This window comes from Argiope bruennichi, chromosome 7 (assembly GCF_947563725.1).
Source record: "Argiope bruennichi chromosome 7, qqArgBrue1.1, whole genome shotgun sequence".
Lineage (NCBI taxonomy): Eukaryota > Metazoa > Arthropoda > Arachnida > Araneae > Araneidae > Argiope > Argiope bruennichi.
Window position 1 is genome coordinate 80,280,089 of NC_079157.1, and position 21,501 is coordinate 80,301,589.

The following is a 21,501-nucleotide window of genomic DNA, read 5'->3' on the forward strand; positions in this document are numbered from 1 at the left end:
CGATTTAACTCTTATGATATGATGAGTAGTTTGGTAATTTGAAACAATATTGATAGTAATAAAGAATTATTTTACACAGCAATGATTTCAAATTATAATGGGAGGTCTTCCTTCTCCAATATTTACTAAAAGTTTAATTGGAGTTCGAAAATGAGGCTAAGATGGCCTTTCCACTCCAAATGCCTTCCATGTTTAGGAGAAACTTGTTTATCTAATATGGATAGTTAAATAGTTATATGATTTAAAAGAAGGAACAGATCATAATGCTTTGGAGAAGTTAAAAGCTTGCCAACGATATTTCTATTCGGGAGCAATTTTCTATTTTATTCATTAAGTACTCGATATGTGAATTTTTTATTTTAATTTCAATTTTAGTCTTTCTTTATTATCTTCTATTCATATTTATTGGGGTTTTTTTTTATTTCAGGCGACAGAGGAGGTTAGAAATATAATAAGCGATATTTATTTTTCAATAACTATGTTTTCAAAATATAAATTGTTAATAATTTATTAATACGCGTATAAATTTTTTTTTTATTTTACAATTTTTCAGCTTCACAAACACAGATAAAAACCCCTTAAAAACGCATCACAACTATCTAAATTATGTTTCTAATCCATAGAAACTATACTATATAGATGATGATGAAAACGTAAAATTAAAATAAAGGAATCCTTGAAATATTCCTTCTTTTTTAAAAGTAATATAATATAATGTATTCATAGTTTAACAGACAATAAATTTTCTGCTAATATCACGGGTGGGAATAAATAAATATTTATTTTCTTTGCCCCTATTGAAATTCAATTGTTTGTTATTCAGAATTTTTTTCTGAATCTTCCAGCATGTGATTGTGGTCCAAATGGAGTATGCAGTTTCAAAGACGACCAACCTTTTTGTACTTGCAACACGGCATTTTCTTTGAATAAAAACAAATGCGAAGGTTTTTGAATAATGTATTTTCTTAAGATACTGATATCACTATTTACTGATAAAGCTCCAGTTATGAGAGTAAAAGATTGTATTTTCATGTTCCGAAAATTTCGGCATTAATTCACAAAAAAAATTTCTCTGCAGTTCAAGACAATAGATGAATGAAAAAGTAGAATAAACAGTATTGCTCTGTGCATCAAAATCGGAATTTTCTGAAGTGAATTTTTTATTGCCATGGAAGCAGAATGTTGAAATCTTCATAAATGACATGTGTTGAAAGTATAATGTTAGCTGTTGAGTTCCGAAATAAAAATGTAAAATTAAAGTTTAGAAAGTTATAAATTCCAGACGTCTTCATATTCATTTCCTTTCTTGGATCTCTTTTTTTAAAACTGATTTTATAAATACTCAAGAAAGTGTCGAGAGAAATATGTTTTTAATAATTTAGTGAAATATATAAAAGTCTGAAAGCTTAAACCTGAAATTATCTATTAAAGAAAACTAAAATACTCTAAAATTTCTATACAACTTGAGGAGTTGATGATCCCGATTTAACTCTTAGGATATGATGAGTAGTTTGGTAATTTGAAACAATATTGATAGTAATAAAGAATTATTTTACACAGCAATGATTTCAAATTATAATGGGAGGTCTTCCTTCTCCAATATTTACAAAAAGTTTAATTGGAGTTCGAAAAGGAGGCTAAGATGGCCTTTCCACTCCAAATGCCTTCCATGTTTAGGAAAAACTTGTTTATCTAATATGGATAGTTAAATAGTTATATGATTTAAAAGAAGGAACAGATCATAATGCTTTGGAGAAGTTAAAAGCTTGCCAACGATATTTCTATTCGGGAGTAATTTTCTATTTTATTCATTAAGTACTCGATATGTGAATTTTTTATTTTAATTTCAATTTTAGTCTTTCTTTATTATCTTCTATTCATATTTATTGGGTTTTTTTTTATTTCAGGCGACAGAGGAGGTTAGAAATATAATAAGCGATATTTATTTTTCAATAACTATGTTTTCAAAATATAAATTGTTAATAATTTATTAATACGCGTATAAATTTTTTTTTTATTTTACAATTTTTCAGCTTCACAAACACAGATAAAAACCCCTTAAAAACGCATCACAAGTATCTAAATTAATTTTCTAATCCATAGAAACTATACTATATAGATGATGATGAAAACGTAAATTTAAAATAAAGGAATCCTTGAAATATTCCTTCTTTTTTAAAAGTAATATAATATAATGAACGCATAGTTTAACAGACGATATATTTTCTGCTAAAATCACGGGTGGGAATAAGTAAATATTTATTTTCTTTGCCCCTATTGAAATTCCATTGTTTGTTATTCAGAATTTTTTTCTGAATCTTTCAGCATGTGATTGTGGTCCAAATGGAGTATGCGGTTTCAAAGACGACCAACCTGTTTGTACTTGCAACACAGGATTTTCTGTGAATAAAAACAAATGCGAAGGTATTTGAATAATGTATTTTCTTAAGATATTGATATCACTATTTACTGATAAAGCTCCAGTTATGAGAGTAAAAGATTGTATTTTCATGTTCCGAAAATTTCGGCATTAATTCACAGAAAAAATTTCTCTGCAGTTCAAGACAATAGATGAATGAAAAAGTAGAATAAACAAAATTGCTCTGTGCATCAAAATCGGAATTTTCTGAAGTGAATTTTTTATTGCCATGGAAGCAGAATGTTGAAATCTTCATAAATGACATGTGTTGAAAGTATAATGTTAGCTGTTGAGTTCCGAAATAAAAATGTAAAATTAAAGTTTAGAAAGTTATAAATTCCAGACGTCTTCATATTCATTTCCTTTCTTAGATCTCTTTTTTTAAAACTGATTTTATAAATACTCAAGAAAGTGTCGAGAGAAATATGTTTTTAATAATTTAGTGAAATATATAAAAGTCTGAAAGCTTAAACCTGAAATTATCTATTAAAGTAAACTAAAATACTCTAAAATTTCTATACAACTTGAGGAGTTGATGATCCCGATTTAACTCTTAGGATATGATGAGTAGTTTGGTAATTTGAAACAATATTGATAGTAATAAAGAATTATTTTACACAGCAATGATTTCATATTATAATGGGAGGTCTTCCTTCTCCAATATTTACTAAAAGTTTAATTGGAGTTCGAAAATGAGACTAAGATGGTCTTTCCACTCCAAATGCCTTCCATGTTTAGGAGAAACTTATTTATCTAATATGGATAGTTAAATAGTTATATGATTTAAAAGAAGGAACAGATCATAATGCTTTGGAGAAGTTAAAAGCTTGCCAACGATATTTCTATTCGGGAGCAATTTTCTATTTTATTCATTAAGTACTCGATATGTGAATTTTTTATTTTAATTTCAATTTTAGTCTTTCTTTATTATCTTCTATTCATATTTATTGGGGGTTTTTTTTATTTCAGGCGACAGAGGAGGTTAGAAATATAATAAGCGATATTTATTTTTCAATAACTATGTTTTCAAAATATAAATTGTTAATAAGTTATTAATACGCGTATAAATTTTTTTTTTATTTTACAATTTTTCAGCTTCACAAACACAGATAAAAACCCCTTAAAAACGCATCACAACCATCTAAATTATTTTTCTAATCCATAGAAACTAAACTATATAGATGATGATGAAAACGTAAATTTAAAATAAAGGAATCCTTGAAATATTCCTTCTTTTTTAAAAGTAATATAATATAATGAACGCATAGTTTAACAGACGATATATTTTCTGCTAAAATCACGGGTGGGAATAAGTAAATATTTATTTTCTTTGCCCCTATTGAAATTCCATTGTTTGTTATTCAGAATTTTTTTCTGAATCTTTCAGCATGTGATTGTGGTCCAAATGGAGTATGCGGTTTCAAAGACGACCAACCTGTTTGTACTTGCAACACAGGATTTTCTGTGAATAAAAACAAATGCGAAGGTATTTGAATAATGTATTTTCTTAAGATATTGATATCACTATTTACTGATAAAGCTCCAGTTATGAGAGTAAAAGATTGTATTTTCATGTTCCGAAAATTTCGGCATTAATTCACAGAAAAAATTTCTCTGCAGTTCAAGACAATAGATGAATGAAAAAGTAGAATAAACAGTATTGCTCTGTGCATCAAAATCGGAATTTTCTGAAGTGAATTTTTTATTGCCATGGAAGCAGAATGTTGAAATCTTCATAAATGACATGTGTTGAAAGTATAATGTTAGCTGTTGAGTTCCGAAATAAAAATGTAAAATTAAAGTTTAGAAAGTTATAAATTCCAGACGTCTTCATATTCATTTCCTTTCTTGGATCTCTTTTTTTAAAACTGATTTTATAAATACTCAAGAAAGTGTCGAGAGAAATATGTTTTTAATAATTTAGTGAAATATATAAAAGTCTGAAAGCTTAAACCTGAAATTATCTATTAAAGAAAACTAAAATACTCTAAAATTTCTATACAACTTGAGGAGTTGATGATCCCGATTTAACTCTTATGATATGATGAGTAGTTTGGTAATTTGAAACAATATTGATAGTAATAAAGAATTATTTTACACAGAAATGATTTCAAATTATAATGGGAGGTCTTCCTTCTCCAATATTTACTAAAAGTTTAATTGGAGTTCGAAAATGAGGCTAAGATGGCCTTTCCACTCCAAATGCCTTCCATGTTTAGGAGAAACTTGTTTATCTAATATGGATAGTTAAATAGTTATATGATTTAAAAGAAGGAACAGATCATAATGCTTTGGAGAAGTTAAAAGCTTGCCAACGATATTTCTATTCGGGAGCAATTTTCTATTTTATTCATTAAGTACTCGATATGTGAATTTTTTTATTTTAATTTCAATTTTAGTCTTTCTTTATTATCTTCTATTCATATTTATTGAGTTTTTTTTTTATTTCAGGCGACAGAGGAGGTTAGAAATATAATAAGCGATATTTATTTTTCAATAATTATGTTTTCAAAATATAAATTGTTAATAATTTATTAATACGCGTATAAATTTTTTTTTATTTTTTAATTTTTCAGCTTCACAAACACAGATAAAAACCCCTTAAAAACGCATCACAACTATCTAAATTATTTTTCTAATCCATAGAAACTATACTATATAGATGATGATGAAAACGTAAAATTAAAATAAAGGAATCCTTGAAATATTCCTTCTTTTTTAAAAGTAATATAATATAATGTATTCATAGTTTAACAGACAATAAATTTTCTGCTAATATCACGGGTGGGAATAAATAAATATTTATTTTCTTTGCCCCTATTGAAATTCCATTGTTTGTTATTCAGAATTTTTTTCTGAATCTTTCAGCATGTGATTGTGGTCCAAATGGAGTATGCGGTTTCAAAGACGACCAACCTGTTTGTACTTGCAACACAGGATTTTCTGTGAATAAAAACAAATGCGAAGGTATTTGAATAATGTATTTTCTTAAGATATTGATATCACTATTTACTGATAAAGCTCCAGTTATGAGAGTAAAAGATTGTATTTTCATGTTCCGAAAATTTCGGCATTAATTCACAGAAAAAATTTCTCTGCAGTTCAAGACAATAGATTAATGAAAAAGTAGAATAAACAAAATTGCTCTGTGCATCAAAATCGGAATTTTCTGAAGTGAATTTTTTATTGCCATGGAAGCAGAATGTTGAAATCTTCATAAATGACATGTGTTGAAAGTATAATGTTAGCTGTTGAGTTCCGAAATAAAAATGTAATATTAAAGTTTAGAAAGTTATAAATTCCAGACGTCTTCATATTCATTTCCTTTCTTGGATCTCTTTTTTTAAAACTGATTTTATAAATACTCAAGAAAGTGTCGAGAGAAATATGTTTTTAATAATTTAGTGAAATATATAAAAGTCTGAAAGCTTAAACCTGAAATTATCTATTAAAGAAAACTAAAATACTCTAAAATTTCTATACAACTTGAGGAGTTGATGATCCCGATTTAACTCTTAGGATATGATGAGTAGTTTGGTAATTTGAAACAATATTGATAGTAATAAAGAATTATTTTACACAGCAATGATTTCATATTATAATGGGAGGTCTTCCTTCTCCAATATTTACTAAAAGTTTAATTGGAGTTCGAAAATGAGGCTAAGATGGTCTTTCCACTCCAAATGCCTTCCATGTTTAGGAGAAACTTGTTTATCTAATATGGATAGTTAAATAGTTATATGATTTAAAAGAAGGAACAGATCATAATGCTTTGGAGAAGTTAAAAGCTTGCCAACGATATTTCTATTCGGGAGCAATTTTCTATTTTATTCATTAAGTACTCGATATGTGAATTTTTTATTTTAATTTCAATTTTAGTCTTTCTTTATTATCTTCTATTCATATTTATTGGGGTTTTTTTTATTTCAGGCGACAGAGGAGGTTAGAAATATAATAAGCGATATTTATTTTTCAATAACTATGTTTTCAAAATATAAATTGTTAATAATTTATTAATACGCGTATAAATTTTTTTTTATTTTACAATTTTTCAGCTTCACAAACACAGATAAAAACCCCTTAAAAACGCATCACAACCATCTAAATTATTTTTCTAATCCATAGAAACTAAACTATATAGATGATGATGAAAACGTAAATTTTAAATAAAGGAATCCTTGAAATATTCCTTCTTTTTTAAAAGTAATATAATATAATGTATGCATAGTTTAACAGACGATAAATTGTCTGCTAATATCACTGGTGGGAATAAATAAATATTTATTTTCTTTGCCCCTATTGAAATTCCATTGTTTGTTATTCGGAATTTTTTTCTGAATCTTTCAGCATGTGATTGTGGTCCAAATGGAGTATGCGGTTTCAAAGACGACCAACCTGTTTGTACTTGCAACACAGGATTTTCTGTGAATAAAAACAAATGCGAAGGTATTTGATTAATGTATTTTCTTAAGATATTGATATCAATATTTACTGATAAAGCTCCAGTTATGAGAGTAAAAGATTGTATTTTCATGTTCCGAAAATTTCGGCATTAATTCACAGAAAAAATTTCTCTGCAGTTCAAGACAATAGATGAATGAAAGAGTGGAATAAACAAAATTGCTCTGTGCATCAAAATCGGAATTTTCTGAAGTGAATTTTTTATTGCCATGGAAGCAGAATGTTGAAATCTTCATAAATTACATGCGTTGAAAGTATAATGTGAGCTGTTCAGTTCCTAAATAAAAATCTAAAATTAAAGTTTAGAAAGTTATAAATTCCAGACATCTTCATATTCATTTCCTTTCTTGGATCTCTTTTTTTAAAACTGATTTTATAAATATTCAAGCAGTGTCGAGAGAAATAGGTTTTTAATAATTTAGTGAAATATATATAAGTCTTAAAGCTTAAACTGAAATTATCTATTTAAAAAAAGAAAAATACTACAAAAATTCAGACAACATGAGGAGTTGATGATCCCGATTTATCTCTTAGGATATGATGAGTAGTTTGGTAATTTGAAACAATATTGATGGTAATAAAGAATTATTTTACACAGCAATGATTTCAAAATATAATGGGAACTCTTCCTTCTCCAATATTTACTAAAAGTTTAATTGGAGTTCGAAAATGAGGCTAAGATTGCCTTTCCACTCTAAATGCCTTCCATGTTTAGGAGAAACCTATTTATCTAATATGGATAAGTAAATTGTTATATGATTTAAAAGAAGGAACAGATCATAATGCTTTGCAGAAGTTAAAAGCTTGCCAACGATTTTTGTATTCATGAGAAATTTTCTATTTTATTCATTAAGTACTCGATATGTGAATTTTTTATTTTAATTTAAATATTAGTCTTTCTTTATTATCTTCTATTTATATTGATTGGGTTTTTTTATTTCATTCGACAGAGGAGGTTAGAAATATAATAAGCGATATTCATATTTTTATCACTATAACAAAATATAAATTGTTAATAATTTATTAATACGCGTATAAAATTTTTTTATTTTACAATTTTTCAGCTTCACAAACAAAGAAAAAAAACTCTCAAAAACGCATCTCAACCATCTAAATTATTTTTCTAGTCCATAGAAACTATACTATATAAATGATGATGAAAACGTAAATTTAAAATAAAGGAATCCTTAAAAAATTCCTTCTTTTTTAAAAGTAATATAATATAATGTATGCTTAGTTTAACAGACGATAAATTGTCTGCTAATATCACTGGTGGGAATAAATAAATATTTATTTTCTTTGCCCCTATTGAAATTCCATTGTTTGTTATTCGGAATTTTTTTCTGAATCTTTCAGCATGTGATTGTGGTCCAAATGGAGTATGCAGTTTCAAAGACGACCAACCTGTTTGTACTTGCAACACAGGATTTTCTGTGAATAAAAACAAATGCGAAGGTATTTGAATAATGTATTTTCTTAAGATATTGATATCAATATTTACTGATAATGTTCCAGTTATGAGAGTAAAAGATTGTATTTTCATGTTCCGAAAATTTCGGCATTAAGTCACTGAAAAAATTTCTCTGCAGTTCAAGACAATAGATGAATGAAAAAGTAGAATATACAGTATTGCTCTGTGCATCAAAATCGGAATTTTCTGAAGTGAATTTTTTATTGCCATGGAAGCAGAATGTTGAAATCTTCATAAATTACATGTGTTGAAAGTATAATGTGAGCTGTTCAGTTCCTAAATAAAAAATAAAAAATTAAAGTTTAGAAATTTATAAATTCCAGACATCTTCGAAGGAGGAGGAGTTGATGATCCCGATTTAACTCTTAGGATATGATGAGTAGTTTGGTAATTTGAAACAATATTGATAGTAATAAAGAATTATTTTACACAGCAATGATTTCAAATTATAATGGGAGGTCTTCCTTCTCCAATATTTAAAAAAATTTAATTGGAGTTCGAAAATGAGGCTAAGATGGCCTTTCCACTCCAAATGCCTTCCATGTTTAGGAGAAACTTGTTTATCTAATATGGATAGTTAAATAGTTATATGATTTAAAAGAAGGAACAGATCATAATGCTTTGGAGAAGTTAAAAGCTTGCCAACGATATTTCTATTCGGGAGCAATTTTCTATTTTATTCATTAAGTACTCGATATGTGAATTTTTTTATTTTAATTTCAATTTAAGTCTTTCTTTATTATCTTCTATTCATATTTATTGAGTTTTTTTTTATTTCAGGCGACAGAGGAGGTTAGAAATATAATAAGCGATATTTATTTTTCAATAACTATGTTTTCAAAATATAAATTGTTAATAATTTATTAATACGCGTATAAATTTTTTTTTTATTTTACAATTTTTCAGCTTCACAAACACAGATAAAAACCCCTTAAAAACGCATCACAACTATCTAAATTATTTTTCTAATCCATAGAAACTATACTATATAGATGATGATGAAAACGTAAAATTAAAATAAAGGAATCCTTGAAATATTCCTTCTTTTTTAAAAGTAATATAATATAATGTATTCATAGTTTAACAGACAATAAATTTTCTGCTAATATCACGGGTGGGAATAAGTAAATATTTATTTTCTTTGCCCCTATTGAAATTCCATTGTTTGTTATTCAGAATTTTTTTCTGAATCTTTCAGCATGTGATTGTGGTCCAAATGGAGTATGCGGTTTCAAAGACGACCAACCTGTTTGTACTTGCAACACAGGATTTTCTGTGAATAAAAACAAATGCGAAGGTATTTGAATAATGTATTTTCTTAAGATATTGATATCACTATTTACTGATAAAGCTCCAGTTATGAGAGTAAAAGATTGTATTTTCATGTTCCGAAAATTTCGGCATTAATTCACAGAAAAAATTTCTCTGCAGTTCAAGACAATAGATGAATGAAAAAGTAGAATAAACAAAATTGCTCTGTGCATCAAAATCGGAATTTTCTGAAGTGAATTTTTTATTGCCATGGAAGCAGAATGTTGAAATCTTCATAAATGACATGTGTTGAAAGTATAATGTTAGCTGTTGAGTTCCGAAATAAAAATGTAAAATTAAAGTTTAGAAAGTTATAAATTCCAGACGTCTTCATATTCATTTCCTTTCTTGGATCTCTTTTTTTAAAACTGATTTTATAAATACTCAAGAAAGTGTCGAGAGAAATATGTTTTTAATAATTTAGTGAAATATATAAAAGTCTGAAAGCTTAAACCTGAAATTATCTATTAAAGAAAACTAAAATACTCTAAAATTTCTATACAACTTGAGGAGTTGATGATCCCGATTTAACTCTTAGGATATGATGAGTAGTTTGGTAATTTGAAACAATATTGATAGTAATAAAGAATTATTTTACACAGCAATGATTTCATATTATAATGGGAGGTCTTCCTTCTCCAATATTTACTAAAAGTTTAATTGGAGTTCGAAAATGAGGCTAAGATGGTCTTTCCACTCCAAATGCCTTCCATGTTTAGGAGAAACTTGTTTATCTAATATGGATAGTTAAATAGTTATATGATTTAAAAGAAGGAACAGATCATAATGCTTTGGAGAAGTTAAAAGCTTGCCAACGATATTTCTATTCGGGAGCAATTTTCTATTTTATTCATTAAGTACTCGATATGTGAATTTTTTATTTTAATTTCAATTTTAGTCTTTCTTTATTATCTTCTATTCATATTTATTGGGGTTTTTTTTTATTTCAGGCGACAGAGGAGGTTAGAAATATAATAAGCGATATTTATTTTTCAATAACTATGTTTTCTAAATATAAATTGTTAATAATTTATTAATACGCGTATAAATTTTTTTTTATTTTACAATTTTTCAGCTTCACAAACACAGATAAAAACCCCTTAAAAACGCATCACAACCATCTAAATTATTTTTCTAATCCATAGAAACTAAACTATATAGATGATGATGAAAACGTAAATTTTAAATAAAGGAATCCTTGAAATATTCCTTCTTTTTTAAAAGTAATATAATATAATGAACGCATAGTTTAACAGACGATATATTTTCTGCTAAAATCACGGGTGGGAATAAGTAAATATTTATTTTCTTTGCCCCTATTGAAATTCCATTGTTTGTTATTCAGAATTTTTTTCTGAATCTTTCAGCATGTGATTGTGGTCCAAATGGAGTATGCGGTTTCAAAGACGACCAACCTGTTTGTACTTGCAACACAGGATTTTCTATGAATAAAAACAAATGCGAAGGTATTTGAATAATGTATTTTCTTAAGATATTGATATCACTATTTACTGATAAAGCTCCAGTTATGAGAGTAAAAGATTGTATTTTCATGTTCCGAAAATTTCGGCATTAATTCACAGAAAAAATTTCTCTGCAGTTCAAGACAATAGATGAATGAAAAAGTAGAATAAACAAAATTGCTCTGTGCATCAAAATCGGAATTTTCTGAAGTGAATTTTTTATTGCCATGGAAGCAGAATGTTGAAATCTTCATAAATGACATGTGTTGAAAGTATAATGTTAGCTGTTGAGTTCCGAAATAAAAATGTAAAATTAAAGTTTAGAAAGTTATAAATTCCAGACGTCTTCATATTCATTTCCTTTCTTAGATCTCTTTTTTTAAAACTGATTTTATAAATACTCAAGAAAGTGTCGAGAGAAATATGTTTTTAATAATTTAGTGAAATATATAAAAGTCTGAAAGCTTAAACCTGAAATTATCTATTAAAGTAAACTAAAATACTCTAAAATTTCTATACAACTTGAGGAGTTGATGATCCCGATTTAACTCTTAGGATATGATGAGTAGTTTGGTAATTTGAAACAATATTGATAGTAATAAAGAATTATTTTACACAGCAATGATTTCATATTATAATGGGAGGTCTTCCTTCTCCAATATTTACTAAAAGTTTAATTGGAGTTCGAAAATGAGACTAAGATGGTCTTTCCACTCCAAATGCCTTCCATGTTTAGGAGAAACTTATTTATCTAATATGGATAGTTAAATAGTTATATGATTTAAAAGAAGGAACAGATCATAATGCTTTGGAGAAGTTAAAAGCTTGCCAACGATATTTCTATTCGGGAGCAATTTTCTATTTTATTCATTAAGTACTCGATATGTGAATTTTTTATTTTAATTTCAATTTTAGTCTTTCTTTATTATCTTCTATTCATATTTATTGGGGGGTTTTTTTATTTCAGGCGACAGAGGAGGTTAGAAATATAATAAGCGATATTTATTTTTCAATAACTATGTTTTCAAAATATAAATTGTTAATAATTTATTAATACGCGTATAAATTTTTTTTTATTTTACAATTTTTCAGCTTCACAAACACAGATAAAAACCCCTTAAAAACGCATCACAACCATCTAAATTATTTTTCTAATCCATAGAAACTAAACTATATAGATGATGATGAAAACGTAAATTTAAAATAAAGGAATCCTTGAAATATTCCTTCTTTTTTAAAAGTAATATAATATAATGAACGCATAGTTTAACAGACGATATATTTTCTGCTAAAATCACGGGTGGGAATAAGTAAATATTTATTTTCTTTGCCCCTATTGAAATTCCATTGTTTGTTATTCAGAATTTTTTTCTGAATCTTTCAGCATGTGATTGTGGTCCAAATGGAGTATGCGGTTTCAAAGACGACCAACCTGTTTGTACTTGCAACACAGGATTTTCTGTGAATAAAAACAAATGCGAAGGTATTTGAATAATGTATTTTCTTAAGATATTGATATCACTATTTACTGATAAAGCTCCAGTTATGAGAGTAAAAGATTGTATTTTCATGTTCCGAAAATTTCGGCATTAATTCACAGAAAAAATTTCTCTGCAGTTCAAGACAATAGATGAATGAAAAAGTAGAATAAACAAAATTGCTCTGTGCATCAAAATCGGAATTTTCTGAAGTGAATTTTTTATTGCCATGGAAGCAGAATGTTGAAATCTTCATAAATGACATGTGTTGAAAGTATAATGTTAGCTGTTGAGTTCCGAAATAAAAATGTAAAATTAAAGTTTAGAAAGTTATAAATTCCAGACGTCTTCATATTCATTTCCTTTCTTGGATCTCTTTTTTTAAAACTGATTTTATAAATACTCAAGAAAGTGTCGAGAGAAATATGTTTTTAATAATTTAGTGAAATATATAAAAGTCTGAAAGCTTAAACCTGAAATTATCTATTAAAGAAAACTAAAATACTCTAAAATTTCTATACAACTTGAGGAGTTGATGATCCCGATTTAACTCTTAGGATATGATGAGTAGTTTGGTAATTTGAAACAATATTGATAGTAATAAAGAATTATTTTACACAGCAATGATTTCAAATTATAATGGGAGGTCTTCCTTCTCCAATATTTACTAAAAGTTTAATTGGAGTTCGAAAATGAGGCTAAGATGGCCTTTCCACTCCAAATGCCTTCCATGTTTAGGAGAAACTTGTTTATCTAATATGGATAGTTAAATAGTTATATGATTTAAAAGAAGGAACAGATCATAATGCTTTGGAGAAGTTAAAAGCTTGCCAACGATATTTCTATTCCGGAGCAATTTTCTATTTTATTCATTAAGTACTCGATATGTGAATTTTTTATTTTAATTTCAATTTTAGTCTTTCTTTATTATCTTCTATTCATATTTATTGGGGTTTTTTTTATTTCAGGCGACAGAGGAGGTTAGAAATATAATAAGCGATATTTATTTTTCAATAACTATGTTTTCAAAATATAAATTGTTAATAATTTATTAATACGCGTATAAATTTTTTTTTTATTTTACAATTTTTCAGCTTCACAAACACAGATAAAAACCCCTTAAAAACGCATCACAACTATCTAAATTATGTTTCTAATCCATAGAAACTATACTATATAGATGATGATGAAAACGTAAAATTAAAATAAAGGAATCCTTGAAATATTCCTTCTTTTTTAAAAGTAATATAATATAATGTATTCATAGTTTAACAGACAATAAATTTTCTGCTAATATCACGGGTGGGAATAAATAAATATTTATTTTCTTTGCCCCTATTGAAATTCAATTGTTTGTTATTCAGAATTTTTTTCTGAATCTTCCAGCATGTGATTGTGGTCCAAATGGAGTATGCAGTTTCAAAGACGACCAACCTTTTTGTACTTGCAACACGGCATTTTCTTTGAATAAAAACAAATGCGAAGGTTTTTGAATAATGTATTTTCTTAAGATATTGATATCACTATTTAATGATAAAGCTCCAGTTATGAGAGTAAAAGATTGTATTTTCATGTTCCGAAAATTTCGGCATTAATTCACAGAAAAAATTTCTCTGCAGTTCAAGACAATAGATGAATGAAAAAGTAGAATAAACAGTATTGCTCTGTGCATCAAAATCGGAATTTTCTGAAGTGAATTTTTTATTGCCATGGAAGCAGAATGTTGAAATCTTCATAAATGACATGTGTTGAAAGTATAATGTTAGCTGTTGAGTTCCGAAATAAAAATGTAAAATTAAAGTTTAGAAAGTTATAAATTCCAGACGTCTTCATATTCATTTCCTTTCTTGGATCTCTTTTTTTAAAACTGATTTTATAAATACTCAAGAAAGTGTCGAGAGAAATATGTTTTTAATAATTTAGTGAAATATATAAAAGTCTGAAAGCTTAAACCTGAAATTATCTATTAAAGAAAACTAAAATACTCTAAAATTTCTATACAACTTGAGGAGTTGATGATCCCAATTTAACTCTTAGGATATGATGAGTAGTTTGGTAATTTGAAACAATATTGATAGTAATAAAGAATTATTTTACACAGAAATGATTTCAAATTATAATGGGAGGTCTTCCTTCTCCAATATTTACTAAAAGTTTAATTGGAGTTCGAAAATGAGGCTAAGATGGCCTTTCCACTCCAAATGCCTTCCATGTTTAGGAGAAACTTGTTTATCTAATATGGATAGTTAAATAGTTATATGATTTAAAAGAAGGAACAGATCATAATGCTTTGGAGAAGTTAAAAGCTTGCCAACGATATTTCTATTCGGGAGCAATTTTCTATTTTATTCATTAAGTACTCGATATGTGAATTTTTTTATTTTAATTTCAATTTTAGTCTTTCTTTATTATCTTCTATTCATATTTATTGAGTTTTTTTTTTATTTCAGGCGACAGAGGAGGTTAGAAATATAATAAGCGATATTTATTTTTCAATAATTATGTTTTCAAAATATAAATTGTTAATAATTTATTAATACGCGTATAAATTTTTTTTTATTTTTTAATTTTTCAGCTTCACAAACACAGATAAAAACCCCTTAAAAACGCATCACAACTATCTAAATTATTTTTCTAATCCATAGATACTATACTATATAGATGATGATGAAAACGTAAAATTAAAATAAAGGAATCCTTGAAATATTCCTTCTTTTTTAAAAGTAATATAATATAATGTATTCATAGTTTAACAGACAATAAATTTTCTGCTAATATCACGGGTGGGAATAAATAAATATTTATTTTCTTTGCCCCTATTGAAATTCCATTGTTTGTTATTCAGAATTTTTTTCTGAATCTTTCAGCATGTGATTGTGGTCCAAATGGAGTATGCGGTTTCAAAGACGACCAACCTGTTTGTACTTGCAACACAGGATTTTCTGTGAATAAAAACAAATGCGAAGGTATTTGAATAATGTATTTTCTTAAGATATTGATATCACTATTTACTGATAAAGCTCCAGTTATGAGAGTAAAAGATTGTATTTTCATGTTCCGAAAATTTCGGCATTAATTCACAGAAAAAATTTCTCTGCAGTTCAAGACAATAGATGAATGAAAAAGTAGAATTAACAAAATTGCTCTGTGCATCAAAATCGGAATTTTCTGAAGTGAATTTTTTATTGCCATGGAAGCAGAATGTTGAAATCTTCATAAATGACATGTGTTGAAAGTATAATGTTAGCTGTTGAGTTCCGAAATAAAAATGTAATATTAAAGTTTAGAAAGTTATAAATTCCAGACGTCTTCATATTCATTTCCTTTCTTGGATCTCTTTTTTTAAAACTGATTTTATAAATACTCAAGAAAGTGTCGAGAGAAATATGTTTTTAATAATTTAGTGAAATATATAAAAGTCTGAAAGCTTAAACCTGAAATTATCTATTAAAGAAAACTAAAATACTCTAAAATTTCTATACAACTTGAGGAGTTGATGATCCCGATTTAACTCTTAGGATATGATGAGTAGTTTGGTAATTTGAAACAATATTGATAGTAATAAAGAATTATTTTACACAGCAATGATTTCATATTATAATGGGAGGTCTTCCTTCTCCAATATTTACTAAAAGTTTAATTGGAGTTCGAAAATGAGGCTAAGATGGTCTTTCCACTCCAAATGCCTTCCATGTTTAGGAGAAACTTGTTTATCTAATATGGATAGTTAAATAGTTATATGATTTAAAAGAAGGAACAGATCATAATGCTTTGGAGAAGTTAAAAGCTTGCCAACGATATTTCTATTCGGGAGCAATTTTCTATTTTATTCATTAAGTACTCGATATGTGAATTTTTTATTTTAATTTCAATTTTAGTCTTTCTTTATTATCTTCTATTCATATTTATTGGGGTTTTTTTTTATTTCAGGCGACAGAGGAGGTTAGAAATATAATAAGCGATATTTATTTTTCAATAACTATGTTTTCTAAATATAAATTGTTAATAATTTATTAATACGCGTATAAATTTTTTTTTATTTTACAATTTTTCAGCTTCACAAACACAGATAAAAACCCCTTAAAAACGCATCACAACCATCTAAATTATTTTTCTAATCCATAGAAACTAAACTATATAGATGATGATGAAAACGTAAATTTTAAATAAAGGAATCCTTGAAATATTCCTTCTTTTTTAAAAGTAATATAATATAATGTATGCATAGTTTAACAGACGATAAATTGTCTGCTAATATCACTGGTGGGAATAAATAAATATTTATTTTCTTTGTCCCTATTGAAATTCCATTGTTTGTTATTCGGAATTTTTTTCTGAATCTTTCAGCATGTGATTGTGGTCCAAATGGAGTATGCGGTTTCAAAGACGACCAACCTGTTTGTACTTGCAACACAGGATTTTCTGTGAATAAAAACAAATGCGAAGGTATTTGATTAATGTATTTTCTTAAGATATTGATATCAATATTTACTGATAAAGCTCCAGTTATGAGAGTAAAAGATTGTATTTTCATGTTCCGAAAATTTCGGCATTAATTCACAGAAAAAATTTCTCTGCAGTTCAAGACAATAGATGAATGAAAAAGTGGAATAAACAAAATTGCTCTGTGCATCAAAATCGGAATTTTCTGAAGTGAATTTTTTATTGCCATGGAAGCAGAATGTTGAAATCTTCATAAATTACATGCGTTGAAAGTATAATGTGAGCTGTTCAGTTCCTAAATAAAAATCTAAAATTAAAGTTTAGAAAGTTATAAATTCCAGACATCTTCATATTCATTTCCTTTCTTGGATCTCTTTTTTTAAAACTGATTTTATAAATATTCAAGCAGTGTCGAGAGAAATAGGTTTTTAATAATTTAGTGAAATATATAAAAGTCTTAAAGCTTAAACTGAAATTATCTATTTAAAAAAAGAAAAATACTACAAAAATTCAGACAACATGAGGAGTTGATGATCCCAATTTATCTCTTAGGATATGATGAGTAGTTTGGTAATTTGAAACAATATTGATGGTAATAAAGAATTATTTTACACAGCAATGATTTCAAAATATAATGGGAACTCTTCATTCTCCAATATTTACTAAAAGTTTAATTGGAGTTCGAAAATGAGGCTAAGATTGCCTTTCCACTCTAAATGCCTTCCATGTTTAGGAGAAACTTATTTATCTAATATGGATAAGTAAATTGTTATATGATTTAAAAGAAGGAACAGATCATAATGCTTTGCAGAAGTTAAAAGCTTGCCAACGATTTTTGTATTCATGAGAAATTTTCTATTTTATTCATTAAGTACTCGATATGTGAATTTTTTATTTTAATTTAAATATTAGTCTTTCTTTATTATCTTCTATTTATATTGATTGGGTTTTTTTATTTCATTCGACAGAGGAGGTTAGAAATATAATAAGCGATATTCATATTTTTATCACTATAACAAAATATAAATTGTTAATAATTTATTAATACGCGTATAAAATTTTTTTATTTTACAATTTTTCAGCTTCACAAACAAAGAAAAAAAACTCTCAAAAACGCATCTCAACCATCTAAATTATTTTTCTAGTCCATAGAAACTATACTATATAAATGATGATGAAAACGTAAATTTAAAATAAAGGAATCCTTAAAAAATTCCTTCTTTTTTAAAAGTAATATAATATAATGTATGCTTAGTTTAACAGACGATAAATTGTCTGCTAATATCACTGGTGGGAATAAATAAATATTTATTTTCTTTGCCCCTATTGAAATTCCATTGTTTGTTATTCGGAATTTTTTTCTGAATCTTTCAGCATGTGATTGTGGTCCAAATGGAGTATGCAGTTTCAAAGACGACCAACCTGTTTGTACTTGCAACACAGGATTTTCTGTGAATAAAAACAAATGCGAAGGTATTTGAATAATGTATTTTCTTAAGATATTGATATCAATATTTACTGATAATGTTCCAGTTATGAGAGTAAAAGATTGTATTTTCATGTTCCGAAAATTTCGGCATTAAGTCACTGAAAAAATTTCTCTGCAGTTCAAGACAATAGATGAATGAAAAAGTAGAATATACAGTATTGCTCTGTGCATCAAAATCGGAATTTTCTGAAGTGAATTTTTTATTGCCATGGAAGCAGAATGTTGAAATCTTCATAAATTACATGTGTTGAAAGTATAATGTGAGCTGTTCAGTTCCTAAATAAAAAATAAAAAATTAAAGTTTAGAAATTTATAAATTCCAGACATCTTCGAAGGAGGAGGAGTTGATGATCCCGATTTAACTCTTAGGATATGATGAGTAGTTTGGTAATTTGAAACAATATTGATAGTAATAAAGAATTATTTTACACAGCAATGATTTCAAATTATAATGGGTGGTCTTCCTTCTCCAATATTTAAAAAAATTTAATTGGAGTTCGAAAATGAGGCTAAGATGGCCTTTCCACTCCAAATGCCTTCCATGTTTAGGAGAAACTTGTTTATCTAATATGGATAGTTAAATAGTTATATGATTTAAAAGAAGGAACAGATCATAATGCTTTGGAGAAGTTAAAAGCTTGCCAACGATATTTCTATTCGGGAGCAATTTTCTATTTTATTCATTAAGTACTCGATATGTGAATTTTTTATTTTAATTTCAATTTTAGTCTTTCTTTATTATCTTCTATTCATATTTATTGGGTTTTTTTTTTATTTCAGGCGACAGAGGAAGTTAGAAATATAATAAGCGATATTTATTTTTCAATAACTATGTTTTCAAAATATAAATTGTTAATAATTTATTAATACGCGTATAATTTTTTTTTTATTTTACAATTTTTCAGCTTCACAAACACAGATAAAAACCCCTTAAAAACGCATCTAAATTATTTTTCTAATCCATAGAAACTATACTATATAGATGATGATGAAAACGTAAATTTAAAATAAAGGAATCCTTGAAATATTCCTTCTTTTTTAAAAGTAATATAATATAATGAACGCATAGTTTAACAGACGATAAATTTTCTGCTAGAATCACGGGTGGGAATAAGTAAATATTTATTTTCTTTGCTCCTATTGAAATTCCATTGTTTTTTATTCAGAATTTTTTTCTGAATCTTTCAGCATGTGATTGTGGTCCAAATGGAGTATGCGGTTTCAAAGACGACCAACCTGTTTGTACTTGCAACACAGGATTTTCTGTGAATAAAAACAAATGCGAAGGTATTTGATTAATGTATTTTCTTAAGATATTGATATCAATATTTACTGATAAAGCTCCAGTTATGAGAGTAAAAGATTGTATTTTCATGTTCCGAAAATTTCGGCATTAAGTCACTGAAAAAATTTCTCTGCAGTTCAAGACAATAGATGAATGAAAAAGTAGAATATACAGTATTGCTCTGTGCATCAAAATCGGAATTTTCTGAAGTGAATTTTTTATTGCCATGGAAGCAGAATGTTGAAATCTTCATAAATTACATGTGTTGAAAGTATAATGTGAGCTGTTCAGTTCCTAAATAAAAAATAAAAAATTAAAGTTTAGAAATTTATAAATTCCAGACATCTTCATATTCATTTCCTTTCTTGGATCTCTTTTTTTAAAACTGATTTTATAGATATTCAAGAAAGTGTCGAGAGAAATAGGTTTTTAATAATTTAGTGAAATATGTAAAAGTCTGAAAGCTTAAACCTGAAATTATCTATTGAAGAAAACTAAAATACTCTAAAATTTCTATACAACTTGAGGAGTTGATGATCCCGATTTAACTCTTAGGATATGATGAGTAGTTTGGTAATTTGAAACAATATTGATAGTAATAAAGAATTATTTTACACAGCAATGATTTCAAATTATAATGGGAGGTCTTCCTTCTCCAATATTTACTAAAAGTTTAATTGGAGTTCAAAAATGAGGCTAAGATGGTCTTTCCACTCCAAATGCCTTCCATGTTTAGGAGAAACTTGTTTATCTAATATGGATAGTTAAATAGTTATATGATTTAAAAGAAGGAACAGATCATAATGCTTTGGAGAAGTTAAAAGCTTGCCAACGATATTTCTATTCGGGAGCAATTTTCTATTTTATTCATTAAGTACTCTATATGTGAATTTTTTATCTTAATTTAAATTTTAGTCTTTCTTTATTATCTTCCATTTATATTGATTGGGTTTTTTTATTTCATTCGACAGAGGAGGTTAGAAATATAATAAGCGATATTCATTTTTTTATCACTATAACAAAATATAAATTGTTAATAATTTATTAATACGCGTATAAAATTTTTTTATTTTACAATTTTTCCGCTTCACAAACACAGATAAACCCCCCTTAAAAACGCATCTCAACCATCTAAATTATTTTTCTAATCCATAGAAACTATACTATGTAGATGATGATGAAAGCGTAAATTTTAAATAAAGGAATCCTTGAAATATTCCTTCTTTTTTAAAAGTAATATAATATAATGTATGCATAGTTTAACAGACGATAAATTGTCTGCTAATATCACTGGTGGGAATAAATAAATATTTATTTTCTTTGCCCCTATTGAAATTCCATTGTTTGTTATTCGGAATTTTTTTCTGAATCTTTCAGCATGTGATTGTGGTCCAAATGGAGTATGCAGTTTCAAAGACGACCAACCTGTTTGTACTTGCAACACAGGATTTTCTTTGAATAAAAACAAATGCGAAGGTATTTGAATAATGTATTTTCTTAAGATATTGATATCAATATTTACTGATAAAGTTGCAGTTATGAGAGTTAAAGATTGTATTTTCATATTCCGGAAATTTCGGCATTAAGTTACAGAAAAAATTTCTCTGCAGTTCAAGACAATAGATGAATGAAAAAGTAGAATAAACAAAATTGCTTTGTGCATCAAAATCGGAATTTTCTG

General features: G+C 27.1%; 1 protein-coding gene across 1 annotated transcript in view; it reads left to right on the forward strand.

Annotated features, from left to right (window-relative positions):
• The window catches only part of LOC129974994 (fibrillin-2-like), a 124,278-nt gene that overhangs the window by 10,478 nt on the left and 92,299 nt on the right, over positions 1-21,501 (forward strand). The window contains exons 3-14 of the mRNA XM_056087843.1: positions 846-944; positions 2,326-2,424; positions 3,807-3,905; positions 5,288-5,386; positions 6,767-6,865; positions 8,237-8,335; positions 13,990-14,088; positions 15,471-15,569; positions 16,951-17,049; positions 18,421-18,519; positions 19,724-19,822; positions 21,198-21,296. Coding sequence (XP_055943818.1) covers positions 846-944; positions 2,326-2,424; positions 3,807-3,905; positions 5,288-5,386; positions 6,767-6,865; positions 8,237-8,335; positions 13,990-14,088; positions 15,471-15,569; positions 16,951-17,049; positions 18,421-18,519; positions 19,724-19,822; positions 21,198-21,296 — 1,188 coding nt within the window. The remainder of the gene's footprint in view (positions 1-845; positions 945-2,325; positions 2,425-3,806; positions 3,906-5,287; positions 5,387-6,766; positions 6,866-8,236; positions 8,336-13,989; positions 14,089-15,470; positions 15,570-16,950; positions 17,050-18,420; positions 18,520-19,723; positions 19,823-21,197; positions 21,297-21,501) is intronic.